General features: G+C 38.5%; 1 protein-coding gene across 6 annotated transcripts in view; it reads right to left on the reverse strand.

Annotated features, from left to right (window-relative positions):
• DIAPH2 (diaphanous related formin 2) overlaps window positions 1-20,863 on the reverse strand; it is a 170,455-nt gene that overhangs the window by 71,473 nt on the left and 78,119 nt on the right. For all 6 annotated transcript variants that reach the window (XR_012055916.1, XR_012055915.1, XM_072929021.1 and 3 more), the window contains one exon: window positions 12,897-13,022. Coding sequence is in view for 4 of the 6 variants with exons in the window: in XM_072929021.1 (XP_072785122.1) it covers window positions 12,897-13,022 (126 nt within the window). In the remaining 2 variants the exon portion in view is untranslated. The remainder of the gene's footprint in view (window positions 1-12,896; window positions 13,023-20,863) is intronic.

The following is a 20,863-nucleotide window of genomic DNA, read 5'->3' on the forward strand; positions in this document are numbered from 1 at the left end:
AGGAACCAGCAGGCTAAATCTCTGTTTTAACTTGTTAGAAGAGAAAGTTTGAGTCAATGGTGTCATCTTTAATGAAGGATGCACAAGAGCTCTTAGTTTCTAATCTCCCAGCTCATTCATAATGGAGCATTCTTTGAATTGAACTGTGGCAATGCAAACAGAACTTATTAACTGAAGACAGAAATTCAGCTTTAATAGCACTAAGTCATTTCCACTGATAGCTCTATTTTCACCTGCTATCAGGGTGTAAACACATGCTAACTATTTCATCACTCACTCCATCCATAATGCATCTCTGTGACTGCACAGCAGCCAAGACTTCTGGAGCATACACAGATAATTATGAATCACAATTATATCCCTAATCTTTTCCTCCTGTTGGAAGCTTTTGCAAAAACAAAACAAAACAAAACAAACCTGCAGAACTCTTCATTGCAATACACTTCACTCTACCCAACTTAGAACCCAAAGAAGCCAAGAGCCATAGCAGGAGCCCAACTTTATCTGTGTACACAAAATCATGTGCTTCTGAAAAGCTTAAAGATTCCCTAATAAAACACCATAAAAAGCTCTGTGTGAGAATTTCCTTCTCATTACAAAGCAAATTGCCTCATCATTCAGAGTCTGGCAGAACAGCTCAGGAAAAAACCCAAACAAAGGAAACCACAGTGGATTCTCAGCTGTGTTGGAGCAAGGAGAGCTCTTCCTCCCCCTTTGTGCCATTAGGACCTGAAACGATCATTAACAATCAGAATTATGGAACACAACTGCATTCATTGCAAAAAGACAGGATTTCAGTGGGTTTTGTGTTTGTGGGAATGACGCACAGAAACGTCACAACCATCCAAGAACAAAACCCTGGCTGGACCTGCTCCTTCTCCCAAAATCTCAGAATAACAATTAATTCATGTTAATTAAGATGAAGCTTTCTGACTTGTGCCTAAATGACCATAAAACTTTCCCCTTGGTAAGCACTAAAAAAATCTGTCTGTGTTTACTTCCTCCCAGCTCCAAGCAATCAATTCAGTTCCTAACTTTGCTGCATTCCAACTTCTCTAGAACAAAGACAATTTCCATTGATTCCACCTCATTGCTATGCACAGCAGAAAGCCTTTGTCAACATCATTTCAATATTACTTTTTTATTTATAATTCTGTTAACGAGGACACAAAGATCACTGCTCAATTCTCCAAAAGTCCCAGAGGAAGTCTCTGGGCAAAAATTGATAAACAAGGGCCTACTTTATAAAATATTCAGTCCAAAGAGCAAAGTCCCCCACAGAACTTAAAACATGAACTGTTTCATACTGGGAAAGTTGGCTCCAAGCTTTAGGTGGCAAATTAAGAATTTCCTGTGGTAGTGAAAAAAAAAAACTTTAAAATAAGAGCACCTGGTTCTCCAAAGAGAGCACAAAAAGTAAAATTTCTAAAGCCACAGGCTAGAGAGAAGGCAATATCTTATCTGTATTTTAAAAAGTCCAAAATTAGAGCTAGGCATTAACCTAAAGTAACCTGAACCACTTGTGGGCTTTATTATTCAAATAAATAAGAAGTTGCTTAATTCAGAAATTTTTTCCTGTTATTGTCACAAAGAAATAATTCCTGAATTCCACACTCCTGTTTTAAAAAGTTTTTAAAAGCTCTAAAAGCCCTGAAAGCAACCCAAACCTTTCATCCTGGCAAAAGCAACACTTTATCTCCATCAACATCAGAACTTTGTCTTCATAGTGCCTGACAACAAAAATCATCTAGTTCTCAGTTCTCAGTTGTGATAGTCTGATTTTTAAATCATTTCAAACAGTATGAAGAATGGTATTTGTAGCTTTTTTCCAAACTCAAATATCTTTTTTATTTTGTGGTGGCAAACAATTAATCACTATTCCTGCATTAATTAGAAGGCAACACAGAGAATGTGATAGTCAAGCATATCTCAGACAGAAAATGTTGCCAGAGTAATGGATTTCTAGCATCCCTTCCCTGGAGAACAATTAGATAAAAATCTCTTTAGATGAATAAAAACAAGAAGGAAACAACGGAAATGCAGCTCATACAAATGAAATGCTGTTGTAAAATTTCTTTTGCATGTTATATTCAAATTAGTTATGACTGTTTCAAATAACACAAAGTGTTAGTTATGCTCTAACATTAAAAATCAGTTTTTAGGTATTTCAGCAAAAGCCTGGTGGCCACTCCTAGGAATATTCTTTTACATCTGGATCACACAATCCGGAGCCTTAAACAATAATTACAGCTTGGTGTGCCCTGAATCTTTCAGGGAAGCTGCAGCCACGTTCCCTCCCTTTGATCATGCAGCTTTTCCTCACTTCAGCTGTTTAATTAATGTCTGAGCTGTCACTGCACCTGCTTTTCACAAGCTTCAATCACATCTGATGGTTTCTGAAGCAAGAGAAAGTTTTTGGTAAAGGCTGGGGAAAGAAAAGAGAATTTCCCCCCTGTATTTTTAGGTTTCCTTTAGGTCTGCCATGGCAGAAATCCTCAATTTCTCATTTTGAGAAATCTGAAAAACTGCTGATTATACAATCTTTCAAGAGCCCAGATGTTCCAAATCAAGGAGGAATTTTATGTCACCTGAGGATTAAAAAAAACCAGCATAGAATAGCTTTATTCAAACTGAGATTTGTTTAGCACAAACAACTGTTGCAATGAAATGTTCACAAACTCAAGCACAGGAGAAAATCAAAGTGAAAGTCTACACTAAAATGAATTTATTTTGAAGGTGCCTATGTAAAACCACACATCAAATGATTTGAGTAAGGTGGTGTACGTCCCTCCACTCCTCTTTCCCCTCCAGACATGCTCCCACATATTTGGGATTAATAACTTATTGGGCAATTATTTTCTGGCAGCTCAGCACTGCCTCCACACAGAGCCTTGGCCCCAGTGGCTGGGATTAAATCAAGGAAAAGTCAGGAAAGTGAAGTTAGCCCTCAACACTCTATCTCAGACAGCAGGCACTTGAAAATATCCCTTAAAAACTCTTCTGGCCAGGGGGAAAAGCCAAGAGCAGACTCACAGACTCACCGACATCCTTCCCCTCCAAAACACTTCAGCCTTGGAAAAAAAAAAATGTTTTTGTTTGGAGTGTGGAGAAGTGTGGAGGGCAAAAAGCAGCTCCATAAACACCAAGAGCTTTGCTAAAGCAGAATCTCAGGACACTTCGATTTTGGTATTTAAAAGCTGCAGCTCCAGGGATTTCTAGAGTGCACTTCCCCTTCAATTTCTGATTTTAAAATAAGCATACAATAATTAGGGAATGTATTTCTAATGGATTATCACTCTAATAAAACACAGTCCTTTACAAAAATATCTTTCAGTGATCTGGACAACTTGGTTTAATATAAATTTAAGGATGAAAGCCCAGTTTCCCCCAGGCAATGATTCACAATCAAGGAGCCATTAAATCTCTGGCACATGTACAGGAGTAGATTTCTGTTCATGGAATTCTCTTCTTTGGAATCCTGACATGATTTTTTTGCCCTGTATAATTTCCCACGTGCTGCAGACTGCTGTCAAAGCTCTCTGTCCCCAGCCAGCCCACACAGGCTCTTTTCAGTTTTATTCTCTCCTCCTTCCCTGTGCCCCGTCCTCTCTGGATCCTCAGTCTGGGGATGTCTCAGGGTGCAGAGCAGAACTGAGCTCCATCACCTCAGGGATTCAACCAGAAATCCAACAGGGATCTCTGATCTCAACTCTGCAATTCAATGTACAAAAGTCCATTCTGTACAATTTACAGGATGTATGCTGCTCAGGAAATAAAAATTAAAAAATAAGGGACTGGAAATTCCTGACTGTCCCACAGCTTCACCTCTTGCACATCATTCTGCCTCCCATTTGTGACATTTACCAATTTCCTCCTTATTCCCCCTGCAATGCAATGTTCAGACATCTGTACACTTCTGTTCACACAATTCTTACAAACCACTATGAAAGAATCAATATAATCCTGTGTCTCTTCATATCAGGGCTTTCCTTTGTAAAAAAGAGTGAAAATCTGAAGATAGAAATAAACTGTCAAAGAAAATTGATATTGTGCTTTGCATAGCACAATTTTCATTTATAATGCTCCAAAGTTCTTGTACTTTAAACTATTAACTTTATGAAAACTCTGCCTTAGTCCAGACCAGTAAAAATAGAAAGGATCATTTTCCAAAGGGATTTATCTTTTTTTTTTTTTTTTGACATCAAATGGTTGTAAGAGAAATGAACATTGTGCAGTAAAACATGACACATTATTAGGTGCTTTTCAAATTCAATCCAAGCAAAGATTATACCTAAATAATCCTATAGCTATCACCTGGAACATGGTGAGCATTTTCACTTTGCTTTAAGATGGATCAAAGAGGAAAAAAAAAAAAAAGAAAAGAAATATTACATGATAGGAAAGGGAGTGGAAAGTTCTTTAAAAAGCATTGTTGAGTCTGGCAAGACGAGATTTAATTCTTTCTGTACAAGGGGGAAACAAGGAGAGAAAACCCCTTTAAAGAGTAAGGTAGCAAAAAATGAGTCCCCACAGAGCCTGAAAACCCAGCTGAACTGGGTAAATTCAGCATCTGGGAAAGTTTACTAAAGCTTTTATTAGACATGACTGAGGGCATATAAACAAAAGGTATTAGGTTAGTTCACAGATTCAATATTCCCATAAAAATCAGAGGATTTTTCATGAAGATGAATTACTAACACTTTTCTTTCATTTTTTTTCATTTTTTCTTTCTTTCCTATTTTTTGTCTCTGTGTGCTGCTTTTCCTTCTCCTCCCCAGGCCTCCCACAGGTATTTCTGTGAGGTTCCAGCCCTCCTTTCATCCCTGGCCAACATTTTCAGAGTGCCCTGACTCCTCTGGCGTGTGGCACCTACACAAACACAAACTCATGAAATCACAGTGCCCCCTCTGCGCCACAAAATAAAGAACACCCCTTAGCAAATATTCAAATAATTAATTTTACTTTATGAGGAACATATTGTTAATACTGCCATCCCTACTGGGTTGACTTTCTGGATTTTTACCTCATAAAAAAGACAGTGCACAATTTATCCTGCCATGAACCACATCTTCCTAGATGCACAAGTCCATTATGTTTTTCTTCATTAGAGTGGAGGAAAATCTCTCCAGAGTTGCTCCTCACACTATTAGGTGTTGATTCCTGATCCACAAACCTTCCATATTTTGCTTTTTTGCACAGGAATTATTTACTGATTTTTTTTTAATCTGGTAATTTAGACTAAATTTTGTTACCGACTCTCTCTGAAGCAGGCAGATAAAAATTAATTTCCCACCAGCCCCTGAAGACCCTGAATGATCCTTTATTTGCTGAACATTTTGTTACTTCTCATCTGGCTGTGTTCACACCCTTAAGGCAGCTGGAGTCTGAGGTTCAGCTTGTCTCAAAGCAAATCAACAATTTTCACATTACTGGTCAAGCACTGAAACACTGATTTACTAATAGCTCCCTCTTGGCTTATATCTTGTTTTCTTCATAAAAGAATGGAATATCTCATGATCAATTATGCAGGCCTGGGTAGAATTCTTTTCCCAACAATGAACATAAAGATATTAAAATACATAAATATAATAAAGGGAACAAAGCCAGGTACCAAGCAGAGTACTGTAAAAAACACATATTACGATAAAAAAAAACATCTGGAATCTTGCCAGATGAGACCTGACCAATTTAAAGCTTTCCAAATTCCATTTCACCAAGCAACATGCAGACTACATCAAATGAAACCATTCAGATGAACTATCTCAACAGCACGTCTGTTACTTGATGGTTTGCAATAAAACCAGACTAACAATTCTTTGGATGTTTAGTGCACCACAGAGGAAAATAGAGAATTTCAGTACACCTTACGGAGAATTTCATACTTGGAGTGATTAAACCCACACACACACACACACAGAATCACCCACGTTCATCCCAGAAGCTTCACCACGGCTCGTTAAAGCTGAGAAAAAGAGGCTGCAAAACAAAGCTCTGGGTTTGGAATGATGGTGTGGCTCGAGATAAACCTGCTGCTCCACACACCCCACAAGAAGCCCTTGTGATTCCAGGCTGACTTTTCAAACTTTGAGATTGAGCAGAAGGCAGGCTGACAGTCCTTTCCACCAGGATTTCTCACATCCTTCTTAGAATTTACTCAGGATAAACAAAGCAGAGGGCAGGAAAATGAAGGCTAGAACTGCTGAAACCTGAATTTCTCAGGCATCTCCCACCACAGAAATGTTCATGTTATCCTGCCTCTCAATAGGGAAACTGGACTTGACCAAGCAGAAGGAGATTAAAGTTGTTTTTCCACAAGGTTAAATTCATCTTTAATTGGGAAATATCTACTTCTAGCAGGGTTACAGCTTAGTAACCATGCATGCTCAAAGCACAAGAGGAAATGAAGGACAAGCATTTCCTTTTATATGGCCAGAGTAGAAAGCTGCACAGCAATTCTGAAATAAGGTTTTAATGGGATCATGACAAACTGATTGATTTTTTCCCCCACTAATTTAGAAAGATGATTATTTGGGATAATAATTAGCAACACTGCCATTTAGTGTATTAAACAACAAAGCAAACAACAACCACGACCAGAAAAGGAGAGCCATTCTATTAGAACAGCAAAATAATTTGCCTTTTTTCAGCACTATATTTTTATAAGTTAACTTTGTCCAGAGATTCACAGCATTCACCTGCTGCACATCCCAGCAAACACAAGAGGTAATGAGCTGCAGGAATATTTATCTGCAGCAGAATCAGAACATTTAACCTCACCTTAACTCAATCATATCCATTGATTTTCATGACAAACATCCAGCCACACCAAACCTGACACCAGTCGTGCAAATATTTCAAAGCTCTTTTAGTGGGGGCATTGTGCTTTTTTATTCCAGGGTGAAAAATCAGGTAAATGAAAGGATTAGTAAATGCCACAGAGGACATTTCTCAGTGGAAATCAAATTGAATGGCAACAGTCCTATCACAACTGTCAGTGAACAACAAGCTCTCCAAATAAATAAACAAATAAAGACATATCAGCTTCTGTTTGTGTGAGTGTTGCTGGGCTGCTCAGGGCTGACATTTCAGAATGTGTTGCTGATGTTGTTCCCTTTAACTGCAAAAAGGTTCTGGCCATATTTCTGACACACTGATTTTCTTATTTTCAAACTTTTACCTATAGAAAGGCGGCACTGCACACACAGATCACTTCATGTGCTGGGGAGACACACTCTCCAAAGACTAAGTAAGCAACTGAAGTACATTTTAGCTCAACATCATCAAATACTGGTGGCTTTTTCCCTAAAGCTGAATAATGTCAATTGAATATAAGTAACCAAATATAGCCCAAATTGCTTGTAATCTGATTTTTAACTTGGCAGGGACAGTCCTTCAATAGGATTCAAACTGCTGAGATGCCACAAGCTTAAACAATTAGCAATGCAAAAAAAACAGAGAAGGAAAACTCTGTTTATTCACTGATGCCCTGAATTTTCAAAAAAAAAAAAAAAGCCTCTAGTTTGGAAAAGAAAAGCAGATTATTTGTACAAACTAAATCTTCCCATCTCATATCAGTGTGCTTTGAGCAGGGGGATTTTCTGGCAGTGCTGATGAAATCCAGCAGCCCCTGAGATGCACTTCTCAGAATTACAAGCACGAGCAGTTAAATCGAGAGTGTCTTGGTTGCTTTGGCAGCCCCATTTAAATACCAGGCGAGTGTGCAGAGATAAAAGGTTTTTAAAAGTAACCTCTCAGAAGATGATACACTGTCAATTTCCTCCTCAAAAGTGCATTTTAGGGATTCTTTTCTTGCATTTGGGGCAATACCAAATAATGCAAATCTGGGGCAGGCAGACTGGGGGCTGTCAGACAGCCAAGCACATCACTGGGATCTCAAATCTAATACTCCAAATCACAAATTTTGCTGCCTTAGAGCTCCAAGAACTTGGAACAGAGCATCCTAGATGCAAAATTTAATGTACAGCACCCATGTGAGCCTTTCTCCTTTGCTCCTTTAACCAATTTGCATAAAACCCTGCAGAAGAGGTGGTGCAAGGTGGATATTCTGAAGAACATTTGATTAGATTATTACCAATTAATTCAAATTGACATGAGTCCGTAGCAGGGCAAAAAAATAATGGTATTCCTGTCACTTAAATAAATACAGGCTCTGCTTCAACAAGTTCCTTGAAACTTGAACAATTTATATACTAAAATTAACTGCAAAGCAGCATTGTAAGGCTTGTAATTATTGCTTAAAATGTTTTTCATTTAAACATAAAACTCATAAAACTAGATTCAACAGTAAATAAATCGTGACTTTCCTGTGCTGTGCCTTCAACAGGCACTGCAAAGTCTTCTTCTTCCACTAAGTATTTTAATTAAGAAAAAAACGTATTTTCTTGTATGAAGCTAATAGAAAGTTAAATTAATCACAAGTTTATGTTTCAAGAAATAATTTCTCACGCTTAAATGCAAACAACTGCAAAAATTACAAAGTCTTAGAAAATCAATACCAAATAGAAGTTTCCTCCTACTGCTGGGTGCTCATTATAATTTATTGATATTAAGCAAATCCTAAAGGTTCAACAAGTTCATCATTGTTTCATCTTAAACAGCTGCAGCTTCCTGCCCCTTAGAGCTCCTTTTGAACTGTAAGCAGAAGGAATCCATTGAAACAAATGCTCAACACCCTAAGAAAACACTCTGATAACTTCTGTGATGTAACAGCAACTTAAAATTAAATAAAATCCATGCCCCATCCAGAAGAAGGAAGGTAGATAGACTTCTGTCCCTACACAATAATTAGGAAAAGTATTTTCTGTGGATAAATAACTATAATTCTCCTTTTGTCATGACTTGCACTTGCAAATAAACTCTTTTCAAATGGCATTTTTGCAGCTAGTGAGAACAAAAACTTTATAAAAATCTACAAGAGAATTATCAGCTGATTTTAATGCACATGAAATCCCGAACATTCCCACTGCATCCAAGTCCCCAGGATCATTTCTGTACAACTGAAGTGCTTCAAGTGAGGAAATAAACCCCTCATATTTGGTTGTGAGGCTGTAATGGTGGTTAGACAGAACAGGGAGCATAAATGCACATCAATGAGGATACATGCCTGTCAGGAAAGCAGCTCTTTTATCCCATAAAAAGGATTCTCTTCTAATGAATGGTGTTCCTTACTGGAAATTAAAATTAGTTCACAAATTGCTGCTGTTCCATTTAATGATAAGATGAATGCACAGTGCTTTGAATTTTTTTTATCTGCAGTAATTTTTGCTCTTTCATTCATCATTCCCTTAATTTCGCAATCTTTAAAAAAAAGAAAAAAAGCTTTGAATTTTTCCCATGTATGAAATCAGAAAACCCACGTGGCAGCATGGATTGCTCTGGTAGGCAAAAGATTTCAGTAAGTTTTAATGTCTCTTATTAGGCTAAATGATCCAGCTGAAAAGCAGAACAGCCACACAAGGTCTCCATTTAAGGCTCAGTGGAGAAATAAATTCATGTCAGGTATTTTATAAAACACACACAGCCAAAGTTATTCCTGTCCAGGCAGCAGGATAACGAAAAGCATGAACCCAGTGACCAAACCTGTGCCCTGCTGCCCCTTGGAACAGCTTTCAAAGCTCCTGTTTATTTCTAGAAGAATAAATTGTTTTCTAGAGGAACAAATTGTTTTCTAGAGGAATAAATAGTTTTCTACAGGAATAAACTTTAGTTTGTGTGTTGGAAGGGAGAAAGAAGTGATATTTATTATTCATGTATTTATAGATCTAAATCAATATTAATGCCAACTCTGTACAACTTTCCATTTGTTCCCTCTGAAATTGCTTTTCAATTCAGTTGTTTTTTATCTTTGTTAATAACATTTCCATTTTAAGTCCATGAATGTGAACACCTTTCTCAATCCCAGCTAGGCACCCGTGCTTTAACACCACAGAAATCAGTGCACACACCTACAGAAGGCAAACACAGAATCCAGAGTTCTGCACTCCACAGATCTTCAATCTGAGGCACAAACACTGAAATAAAACGAGGACTGAAAGCCAGATTTGGAATAGTCTGTAATTACTTTTCTAAATTGTTGAATCAGACTCCCCAGTGTTGCATGCAGCAGGGCTAATTATAAAGGAAACCTCTCCCATTTAAAGCTGAATTATTTGCAAATTGATCTTCAGGTAAAATACAATTCCAGTCACGGATCAGATCATGGAAAAGTTGTTCCAGGAATCACACATAAGTTATTTAATATAGCAAGAAATTCACAGAAGGACTATTTTAATCCCTTTATTTTCTTCAGCCACACTGCACTGAGATGAATAACTGTATGTGCTAAATAAAAAAACTGATTAAGTGAAGGGAAAAATTATCTTGCTTGGAAACTGACAAAGAAAAAAAATCCAAAATGAAAATGCAGTTAGAATTTCTATTCACCTTTTTGTCACTCACAGCACCAAAAGCTTATTTGTTAAAAAAAAGTTAGAAAAACTATGATAACTTAAAATGTTTGACAGACTTTGCTTCTGTATTTTGCCTATTAATTTCATTATCACAAATTCCTATTATGAATGGTATTTTTCTTGTCACTGGCCTCCTACATCAATCTGATACTCCAAGCAGTATCACTCTCACATCCTCTGCAGAAAGTCTCATCCACAACTCCTGGTAAATAGCTTTGTTTATGACAGGAATGAGAAACTATGCCTTGAATATTATAATTGCTGCATCCTAAAACTCTACTGAGACATCTCAAATTTTCTGAACCACTCAGAGAGATGCTCAGCCTGAAATTCTGTAACTTTCTAATCTCAGGATGTGCCATCACCAACAAATCTTCAGGCAGCTGAGGAAATCAAAGAAATACACATTGCAGGCTAGGGTGTCATTTTTACACCCTCCATGATCGTTCTTCAATCTAATAAAAAATAGGGGAGTGTAGAAAACCTCAACATATTCAGTGATAAGCAGAAACAAACTCCACCACTGGCTCTGAAGGGAGATGACTTTTGCAATGGCAGCACAGCATTTATCAGGTCATCTGTTCATTGTGCAAACACAGAGCCCAGGTGGAACCAGCTCCTGCCTTGCAGCTTTATCTCAGCCCCAGGCTGATAAAAGCAGGCAGGCATGCACAGTTCTGGGGGGCAGAATCTACCTGCAATCAAGGCTCAGGCTGCCCAGGACACTGCAATAATTCAGTGCAATAACTCCTATTTTTGCCAACACAAACATTAGTAGTTTCTTTGTTTTTTTTTTTTTTTTTACTCTTTCACACTGCCAAACTTTTTCCTCTTTAACAAATTCAGGCGATAAGCTGCAGAGAGAAAAATGTTAAATATTATAATGTTAAATATTATCTACTTGGCTCTTTTTGCTCACCAAATCATCTGAGTGATGCTAATCATGCCTATAAGTACACAAATAGGCAGCAAAACAAAAAATACAGCTGAACAACAATTTCTGTCACCTGGAAAGCAGAGCTGTCAAACTTAACAAGAAAAAAAACAGTGGTAAAGGTGCATTTCATAAATTGGTTTAATTTATGAATAAAAGTGGGGCCAATGTGGCAGAATTTAGCCTCTGATGGGGTGACAAGGCACAGAACAATTACAGGGCAATATTGAAAGGTTTTCTGATGTGAATGAAGCTCAGGGAAATAATAAAGAGCTTTGTTTAACAGCAGAACTGATAAAAGTGATTACCAGCAGCAAGTCCCCGAACCCTGCATGTAAGACAAGGTGCAAGGGAAGATGGAAGGAATAAGAAACAATTTTCCACTTAGTCAGGAGTTGTTTCCCTTAAGCTCCTTTCCAGCAGCCTTGTCAGAAAGTTAAACTAAATCCACACAGAGGAGATGTTAAATATCTGCTTGTGAAATTCTGTCACTGACTCCATTCAGATGGTAAATCCTGCAAAAAAACTGACTTTGCACAGACACAGCAGAGGGGACAAATCTGCTTTTCATCCACCTACCAAATGTGATGAGCAGCTGTGAATGGATCTAAACATCAGTCCCCTCCTTCTTCTTCCCTTGAAAACCCCAAACCCACCAGTTCTGCCATCGCTTCCATGGCAGCAAGAGAGGAGAGATGTGGCAGGAATATCTGGAAATGCACAGAATGCCCTGGACTTGGCACCACACTCCAAATGCTCCCAATATTTCCACACAGAGCTGGGATTTGAGCACAGTGAAAACCTGGGAATTTTTTTTGTTTTGTTTTGTTTAAAGGTTTTTTTTTTCAGTTTTTGCTGCATTTTTGTGAGCTTCTGGTATCTTCAGTAGACTTGCTACTTTAAACTTTTGAACAAAAGGAAAGCTGGATACACAAAAACAAGCTAGACTGATATCACATTACAGTCCCCCCCAGATTTAACTTGGTAGTACTTAAAGAACACACAGTCCCTATTCTCTACAGAAATTAAGGAACATAACATTTCAGAGTGAAAACAAATGTAAATATTTCTCTAAAATGTTAAAAATGTAACTTAAAACCATTAACAAAATTAATAGTCTGCCTGTCGAAAAACACATCTGGAGCTAAAATAATAAATACATGAATTTTGCTCCTGGTATTTTTCTAAAGTTGATTCAATAATTCTTTTCAGACAGAAGAAAAAAAAAAAATCCCCATACTGGGTTTATGGCTGCTCACTGCAAGTAATTCTTTCAGGAAAGCTGTCTGGGCACCCCTTGAAAATCTGATTATTGATGCTTTCAGCTCTCCTCAGTTCTCTGTTTGCTCACATTCACCACATCCACTGATGCTTTTTCTCTGCTCTAGAAGAAATGCATGAAAAGAGCCTTAAAACCCATTTTTCAGTGCTGCAAGTCCTCAAGCAGAGGATGAGAACGCTCAGATCCCCCGTGAGGACGTGCCAAAAGGATATGCTCATCTTCTCTACAAACTTATCGTGCTCATCCTGGGTCTTAGGGAAGTTCTCAATGTCCTTCTCCAGCCGCTGGATCTGCTGGTTCATCGAGTCAAGGTTGCTCTTCAGAGTCTGGGCTGAAACTAAGGGGAAAAAAAGAGTTTATAAAGTGATTCCAGAAAGGGTATCAGACAAGGGAAAAACAATGTCAGTATAAATAGTCCAAAAGAGAATGATTCCATTAAGCAGGCTCATATTTTTCTGAATTACAGCTCATAAAAAATCCTACCCTTCATAAAAATAAAGTGGAAATATCTACTGTAATATACCAGATCATCATATTTAACATTGAAATGTCACCACTTAATTCTACCATTAGTTCAAATTATTCCATTTCTATTTAAATTTATGGTAAAAAATCCAATATTTCTAATATTATTATTTCTAATATTCTTTTAAATCTAATTCAAACATTAAAAACTAACTAGAGTTCAAAGAGATTTCATCTTCTTAATACATGTACTTGTTTAAATGAATGATCTTATTAACGTGCATTTCTGTTACAGGAATGATTTAAAGGATAGACATGGGGGAAAAAATTAAATATTTTTTCTTATATTGAAGTTACACTGATTTCTGGGGCCCAGAGCTGTGTTAACAGCAAAGGTAGGTCTGAATAATAAGAGCTGCTGATAATCAAAAGGAAGTAAAGGACCCAGAGTACAGCACACTAATTAAAAAAAAAAAGAGGGGATGTAAAGAGCTCCTGCTTGCTGTGTGACAAGCTATTCTAATGAAAAGCACTGGGATGCCAATTTGGATTAAACAACCCCTAATTGATACATCCTGTGAGCAAAAAAACTCCAGCAGCATGGTGGAGGTGAAGGAAGCCCACATCACAAAGGAATTCCAGACCTGGGTGAGAGGTGAGAGCCTCTGCAGGGAAACTCCTGGTCCAGCTGCAGGACTCAGACAATCTCACCTGGAAATTCTGACTTTTGTGCCCTAATCCAGAAGGCCCAATTGTGTATTTTATCACACAGAACAATTTCACAATCCCTCACTCTTCAGTCAAAGCTGCCTTTTGCCACCCAAGCCTTTCTCCCATTCTTTGTCTCCCCTTGCTCAGCTCCCAACTCTCAAGAAAAAGCAAAGAATCCCATGACCCCTTACACCTAGTGCAGCCAAGAAAAGCAAACAATTCATTTTTTTAAAGGAGTTTTCATTATCTTTTTCTGGAAAGCAGTTTGTCCAAAAGTTCCACTAAGTACTTTCTGAAGAACCATTTATTTTTCTATTTTCCTGCTATTAAAAAAAAAAAAAAAAAAAGACTACATGAGGTTAAATAGTAGAAGGAAATTGAGTCATGATGGCCTGCAAAACAGCATATAGGAAATAAAAATCTGGTAAATAAGGGAGCTGTTTCCAGAAGAAAATCAATTTTCTTTTCTTTCTAAGTAAGGACTCCCATCAGCCATAACACTGATTTCACGAGCGTGTTCAAATACATATGGCACCAACAGAGCTGCCTTTATAGCAGCTATTATCTTGATTTTATTTTCAATTTTATCCATTTTATACTGGGTACCAAAGGAACTACTAATCATGTAATCCTAGAATTATAGTGGAAGTTTTTTAAGCTTAATTCAACTGGGGTGGGAATCTGTATTGGCCAGAGAATCCTTGTAGCTTTTAAATTCACATTTGAGCGTTAACCTTGAAATCAACCACTAAAGCACTCTGAATAACACAAATTATCAAAGCTTTTAGGTTCTGGTTGCATTAGTTTAATCGTTTGATATTATGATCAAAGCACACATTTTTGCTTGAGCTGAAGAACTTGAATTACTGTAATATTTTTATGAACTGTTGTGGAGATGCAGAGGGGGACAAACAGCACTGAAGGAAAATGCTGGAACTGAAAAAAATAAATGAGGAGGATGCAAATGGTCATTCTGTTCATAAAAGAATAGCAGCTGGAAAGTAAATAGGCAACATAACACGGGGTTTAACTGCTTGCAGCAATTTGAAAATACTTAAATGCATGACCACGTAGCAAGAGTAAAAGTTTATTTTTGTCTGGAATGCAAAAGTGCCAAGAAATTCAGCAAGCAATGACAAATAACTGTTGAACTTTGTGATTAAGATGGATGGAAAGTGTTTTCAGTGACACTTTTGTATAAAACTGAGTTCAGAAAGGCCCAATTAGGAACATCCTGGCTTTAAAGCAGGGAGGAACTCTACCCAAGCACAAAGGCTGCATCCTAAAGCTGTGCTTCCCATAATTAACTTCTACACTCACACTCAATTAACAAAAAAATATTGTAGAATGTACAATTCTGTTCACTTTTTTTCTCCCCCTAGCCCAGACAAATGTACAAGTTTCTGTTCAAATAATTTATGCAGTTGTTGTTCTGCAAGACAAATTTCAAAAGATGACAGAATAGGGAACATATATATATAGACTATAATAAAATATCTGCATTTCCTCCCATAAACCCTTTTATTAGAGATTTACTACTTCAGTAATGTGCAAAGGAATCAACATGAATACCTTCTACTTTCAGGGAAATTCATGTAAATTTCTTCAAACTCTTGCAAGGTTTTAATTTATGAAAGCATAAATTCTACTTGCAGCACAAAGCCATTTCCTTGAAACCATTTCAAAATGCACACCCTGAACAGCCTGTCCCCTGCCCTCCTCAAAGACAGAGACTTGTTCACCTTCCATTTGCTCATCACTCCACAGGAAAAATAGGCATTTAATAGAACTGGTCTCAAAAATGGACATGAAAGGCAGCATTTGGCCTTCAGCAGCAAGGGCTCTTACTGACAAAGCCTCCCTGGAGCAGTCATTCCAATATTATTCCACTTAATGTTGCAGCAAGAGAGAACAACCAACTAAATCCAATACATAAATAACTGATGGCGAGGTAGGAACATGAGGCATGTACAGAAAATGAGGAAAACATGAAGAAAAAAGAATCCCAACAGCAAAACCCACCAGAAAAAAAAAAAAAATAGCCCTGCGTGTAACCCCCTTACACTCAAGGATGAGCAGACCCCCCAAAAAAAAGGGAGCAACCTAAAGGATGCCTGGCCATTTATTTCCTTGTGTTAGCAAGGATAAAAGGTTTCCACGTTTCCAAATGAGAACAAATCAGGAGCAGTAGAGAACCTTTTACCCTCCCAGCTCTACAGGACACTGAGCACTCCCACCCACCATGGAAAGGCAGCACCCAAAAAACAGGAAAATCTGAGAATTCACAAGTCAGTCAAATTTGCTGGCACAGGGAACAGTGAAGACAGAGGATAAATGAGCTCAGGAAGGAATGATGTGAATTTTTGGACAGCAGGTTCAGAAGGAAGTCAAAGGTAAGAGGCAGGGATGGAATTTTTAAAGTCTTTGTGAACACGTGCAGATGGGGGGAAGCAGCCTGAAGGAACTGCAGAGTTCTCCCTAAACAGCCTAAAAACCCACACAAACCCCAAAACCTAAACATGGACCAATCTTCCAGGCCAAACAGAGGAAAACACCAGCAGAATTTCTCAGTTTGTGTCAAATTCTGTCAGTCTGGGCCTCAGTTTAGCCCTAAGAAAAGGTTGGCTCGCAGACAGCGCCTGGAGCGCAAAGGTGGAAAGAAATGAAACAACAAATGAAAGAAATGCAGCACCTTGAATGTGTGCACCTCAAACCCTGGGGATAAAAGGATTTAAGAGACAAAGAAAAAAGCCAAAAGCAGGAGTTTAACTTGTGTTTCAACTCACTACAGAATCCCTGCAACACACAGAACTAACACAAACAAGGTGAAGCGATGTGTAATAATGAATTGTCCAGGTTATTCCTGTCAGGGGCACAGCAATACAAGCACTTAGATCCATCAGTATTGTCTCTGCACAACTACTGAATGCAACTCACTTAATCATGCATCATTAAATCTTGGACTGATTAAAAGATGATTTTGTATATTATTATTTATAGTAGAAAATCACAGCCACTAAAGAGATGGCACAATATTATTCTGACATGGAAGGTAATAATTTCCTTTACCTTATTATTTTCCTTATATTAATTGCTCCTCTGAAAAAAACCCATCAAACCAATCCTATCCACTTATTTTGGAGAAAGCAGTTGCACAGTCTGCACGCTAAGGAGGGCTTAGTGAGTGTCTGGTGGAGCAGTTTAGTCCCAGAAAAATGCTCCAAGCACTTAATCTCATGCTGATGGCGAGCACTAGCTGCTCCCTGTAGTCAGGCTAAGCATTTTGTATTTACATTAATACAGCAATAGTACCAAAGGTCAGAGTAATCCCTTCTAAAACAAGATTGCATCAGACTGAGAGTCCTCCCCACAACGAGAGGTGAAATGATATATTTTGATTAGCTGCAGTGCCTCTTGCATAAGAAATTTAAATGGTCTCTGATCACGATGCAGAACTGGGATGGCCACGTCCACAGCTGGAAAAAACTCTGAAGTGAAAGCCAACAACATCAATTACTTCACTGAGCAAAAGCAAGTCTGTAAGAAGCAAATTAACTCATGGATTTTTAAGTCTAGACAGTATTTGTACCATAACTACATTGTAAGCATACTAATGACTATTTATTTCTTATTGCCCGAGGGCAGATGGAAAGAGTCTTTCACAAAGGAATGAAAGGCAGTTTGGAGGGAAATGGGTGAGCAAGTAGATAATCTGCAGGAATTACAAGCATTGATTACTCAATTCATACCGAGTAAGTTGCTGTTTGTTAAGACAATAAATGTTTAAACACCTCAGGGTCAAAGGGGAAGAACAGCTCCCACCCTACCCAGCTAGAGGAGTCACCATCCTCCTTTCCCAAAAACGGGGGAAGCTTTCGGACACAAAGTCCTGGTGCTTAACAACCAAGCCACCATGCAGAACAGACTTTTTCCCTGACAGGACCTTCAGTTTGCAAGTTTAGGAGTAAGAGCAGGTCTGCCCAAATGGCAATGTTTTCTCTTTGTATCCTATTACTATGTGCTGGAATTTGGTCTGAGGAAGCTCCAAAGCAGAATCTTTGACAGATTTCACTCATGGATGTGCCTTTGTTGACCTGGTTTTTTAAAGTGTTGTTTTCTTTTATAGTTCTTTTGAAAGTTTTAAAGTTCTTATATAAATTTTCTATGCTTTCTGATGTTTACATATTTCTGCTGGAGTTCTCACACGTGTTCATGTAAATAATGATTGTTCTACATTCTTTGTGGGAGGAGAGATTGATGGACTGCTGGTTTGAGCAGTGTGGTTGGAGGTGGCAGGTCCATCCTCCAATCTATTGTAAATGCAGGCGAACCCAATGGGAAGAAATGCTGATGTGTGACTTAATTCAGAAGGCTGAATGATTTCTTTATTATAACTATGGTGAAATACATTAATATACTGCTTTAAGGAGCTACTAAAACTACAAAATTTACTTGTTCTAACTACCATATCTAACTCCCTCCCAACTCATGACCCTCTCTGAGAGCCCAGCCCCTTTTGGGTTGGATTGGCCACCAGGCTCAAAAAATCCTCACCAGAACCCAACCAAGCAACACCCCAGGTAAACAATTCTCCAAACACATTCCACATGGGAAAACAAGGAGCAGAAATAGAAATTGTTTTCTCTTTCATTTCTCTCTGTGCACCTCTGCACTGCTGTCACTGCCCTGCCCACCTGCAGGGAGGTGGAGACAATTTCCATGGAAAAGGAAATTTTGTCACAAGCCTGGTTTGGAGCTCAGAGGGGGATTCAGTCCCAGGCACTCTGTGTGTGCTCTCCCCTGGCAAGAGCAGCCTTCCCCCAACCTTCCACATTCCCCTCACTGACCAAACAGCAAACAGTGCCACAGAACAGAACTTCTTCAGCTGAACTGACTTTTCATATTACAGCTACAAATCTTTCAGAAAACAGATGTCCCAGTTTTAGGAGAATAACCAGGAGCACTGCTCAGCAGCAGCAGTGCTCTCCTGGCAATGTGGGATGGCACCTCCAGAGCTCTCCAGAACCTCACCCCACTCTGATGGTGATTTAATTGCAAATGTCTTGCAAGAGCTCCGAAGCTGAGTTTATTTTTAAAAGAGAGCTTATAATTACAGAATCAGTATGCATTAAAGGAGCATGCTGAAGCAGAACTGTGGCAGGGGTGGAAGAAATTGCAAATGAAGCAGAGGAGACAAGTAAACACCAAGTAAGGAAGGCACAGAGAAGGAGCAGAGCTGCTGTCACACAACCTGCTGCTGATAGGAAAACCCAGAGAGAAATGGGATAACTTCATCCAGCTGAAGCCTGGCCTCCCTGACTGCCTGACCCACCGCCACAGGTGATAGTAAAAGGGTTTTAAAATCATGGGGTTTAGGGTTAAAAGGAAAATTAAGCTTAGTAGGCCCTGAGAAAAAATAAACACCCTAGGTACACAAAGGCCTTGTACCTTGCTAGAACTGCATCTGTGTAGCTAGTACATGATAAATGATATAATTGTTAGATGTGATGATTATTTAGTAATTAAATATGATTGCTGTTTAGTGGTAAGAATAATCATGAGAAACTGTGGTCAGGGGCCTAAGAAAGATCACGAGAAACTCATACCTGAATAAAGTCAATGTATGCAATAGAACAATATAAGTTTAATAATTGATATGTAAGTTATATAAGGATAGAATATAAAATACGTTCAGCTCGAAAGCCGTGTCGGAGTCAGATTTGGGTCTGTACCCCTGATTCCCAGAGCTCTCAATAAAAGCACCTGCATGGAACCACATCCCTTGAGGATGTGTGTTCCTGAACGCTGACAGAGGGGCCACAGCCTCCTCACAGCCACCAAAGTGCAAATTCCACCACAGATCAGCAGCAGCAGAAAGAACAAAGTGCCATTTTGTAGCTTTTGCCTCTCTCTGGAGGCTTGTATTAAGGAATTCTAAATGGATTACACAACTTAAGACATTTAAAGCAATCTTCACTTCTGAATTGGTTTAACTACAGCCAGAAATTCTTAAATGCTTTAATTTCTTTAATAAGCAACAGCCCATGAGAGTTATTTGGACTGTTCTTTCATTTTGCCCTTGATACTTACACTTCAGGGAGAGGAGCAGAGCCTTAAAATGCAAGCCATACAGAAAAGCTGTTTAATGGAGATTCCAAATTATAACTTCAAAACGTAGCTCCAGAATGCAGAACAACCACAGCTCTCTACAGCATTTATTACACGCAGACAGGGACTAAAAAAACCCCTCAAAGCCTTCACAGACTGGGAGAATTCACTGAGCCATTCTGCAGGGTGTGAGGCAATCCAGAATCTTAGCAAGGCTCCAGAAGGAGCCCTTGGAGAAATTGCTGCTTGGAACTGCAGCACCAGCAGCACCTCTGAGGTTTGTGCCTTCCACCACTCATCTGCCAGATTGGGCAAAATCTGCTTCAGCAATTTCCTTTTTTTTTTTTTTTTTGGTGCTGCAACAAACTATAAAACTTTTGTCTGACAGAAAAACGGCTGCTGCTTATGAGCATGTTTTAAATTGCTGTACTTCAAAGTGACAGTGGCACAGGATGCTTTAAAATATTTCCCCCATTCTAAAATGATGCCATTAAATCACAGTGAAGTACCTGTATAAAATCTCCAAATTAATATTTTATTACAGTATTTGTAATAAAAAGTACACACAGATTTGCATTCCCCAGTGTTTCAATTGCTAACGGCCTTTCTAGAGAGGTGCCTCCACCCTCAGAACCATATGCTGGCAAATTAATTAAATGAATTTCAATGTCCAAGTGAGTGACAAATCTGTGCTGGTGATATTGGTATTTTTCAGTCCACTGCACAGACCTAATTCACCCCCACAAGGCACCTTTCACTTGATTTTACTTTCAACACCACTTTGAAAGAACTATCAAGTGGCACATCTTGATATCAGCAACTAACTCAGTGTGTTAAATGCTCCAAAAAGCACTTGTTATTGCTGAAAGAGACTAAAAAATACAGATGTTTCTA

This window comes from Taeniopygia guttata, chromosome 4A (assembly GCF_048771995.1).
Source record: "Taeniopygia guttata chromosome 4A, bTaeGut7.mat, whole genome shotgun sequence".
Lineage (NCBI taxonomy): Eukaryota > Metazoa > Chordata > Aves > Passeriformes > Estrildidae > Taeniopygia > Taeniopygia guttata.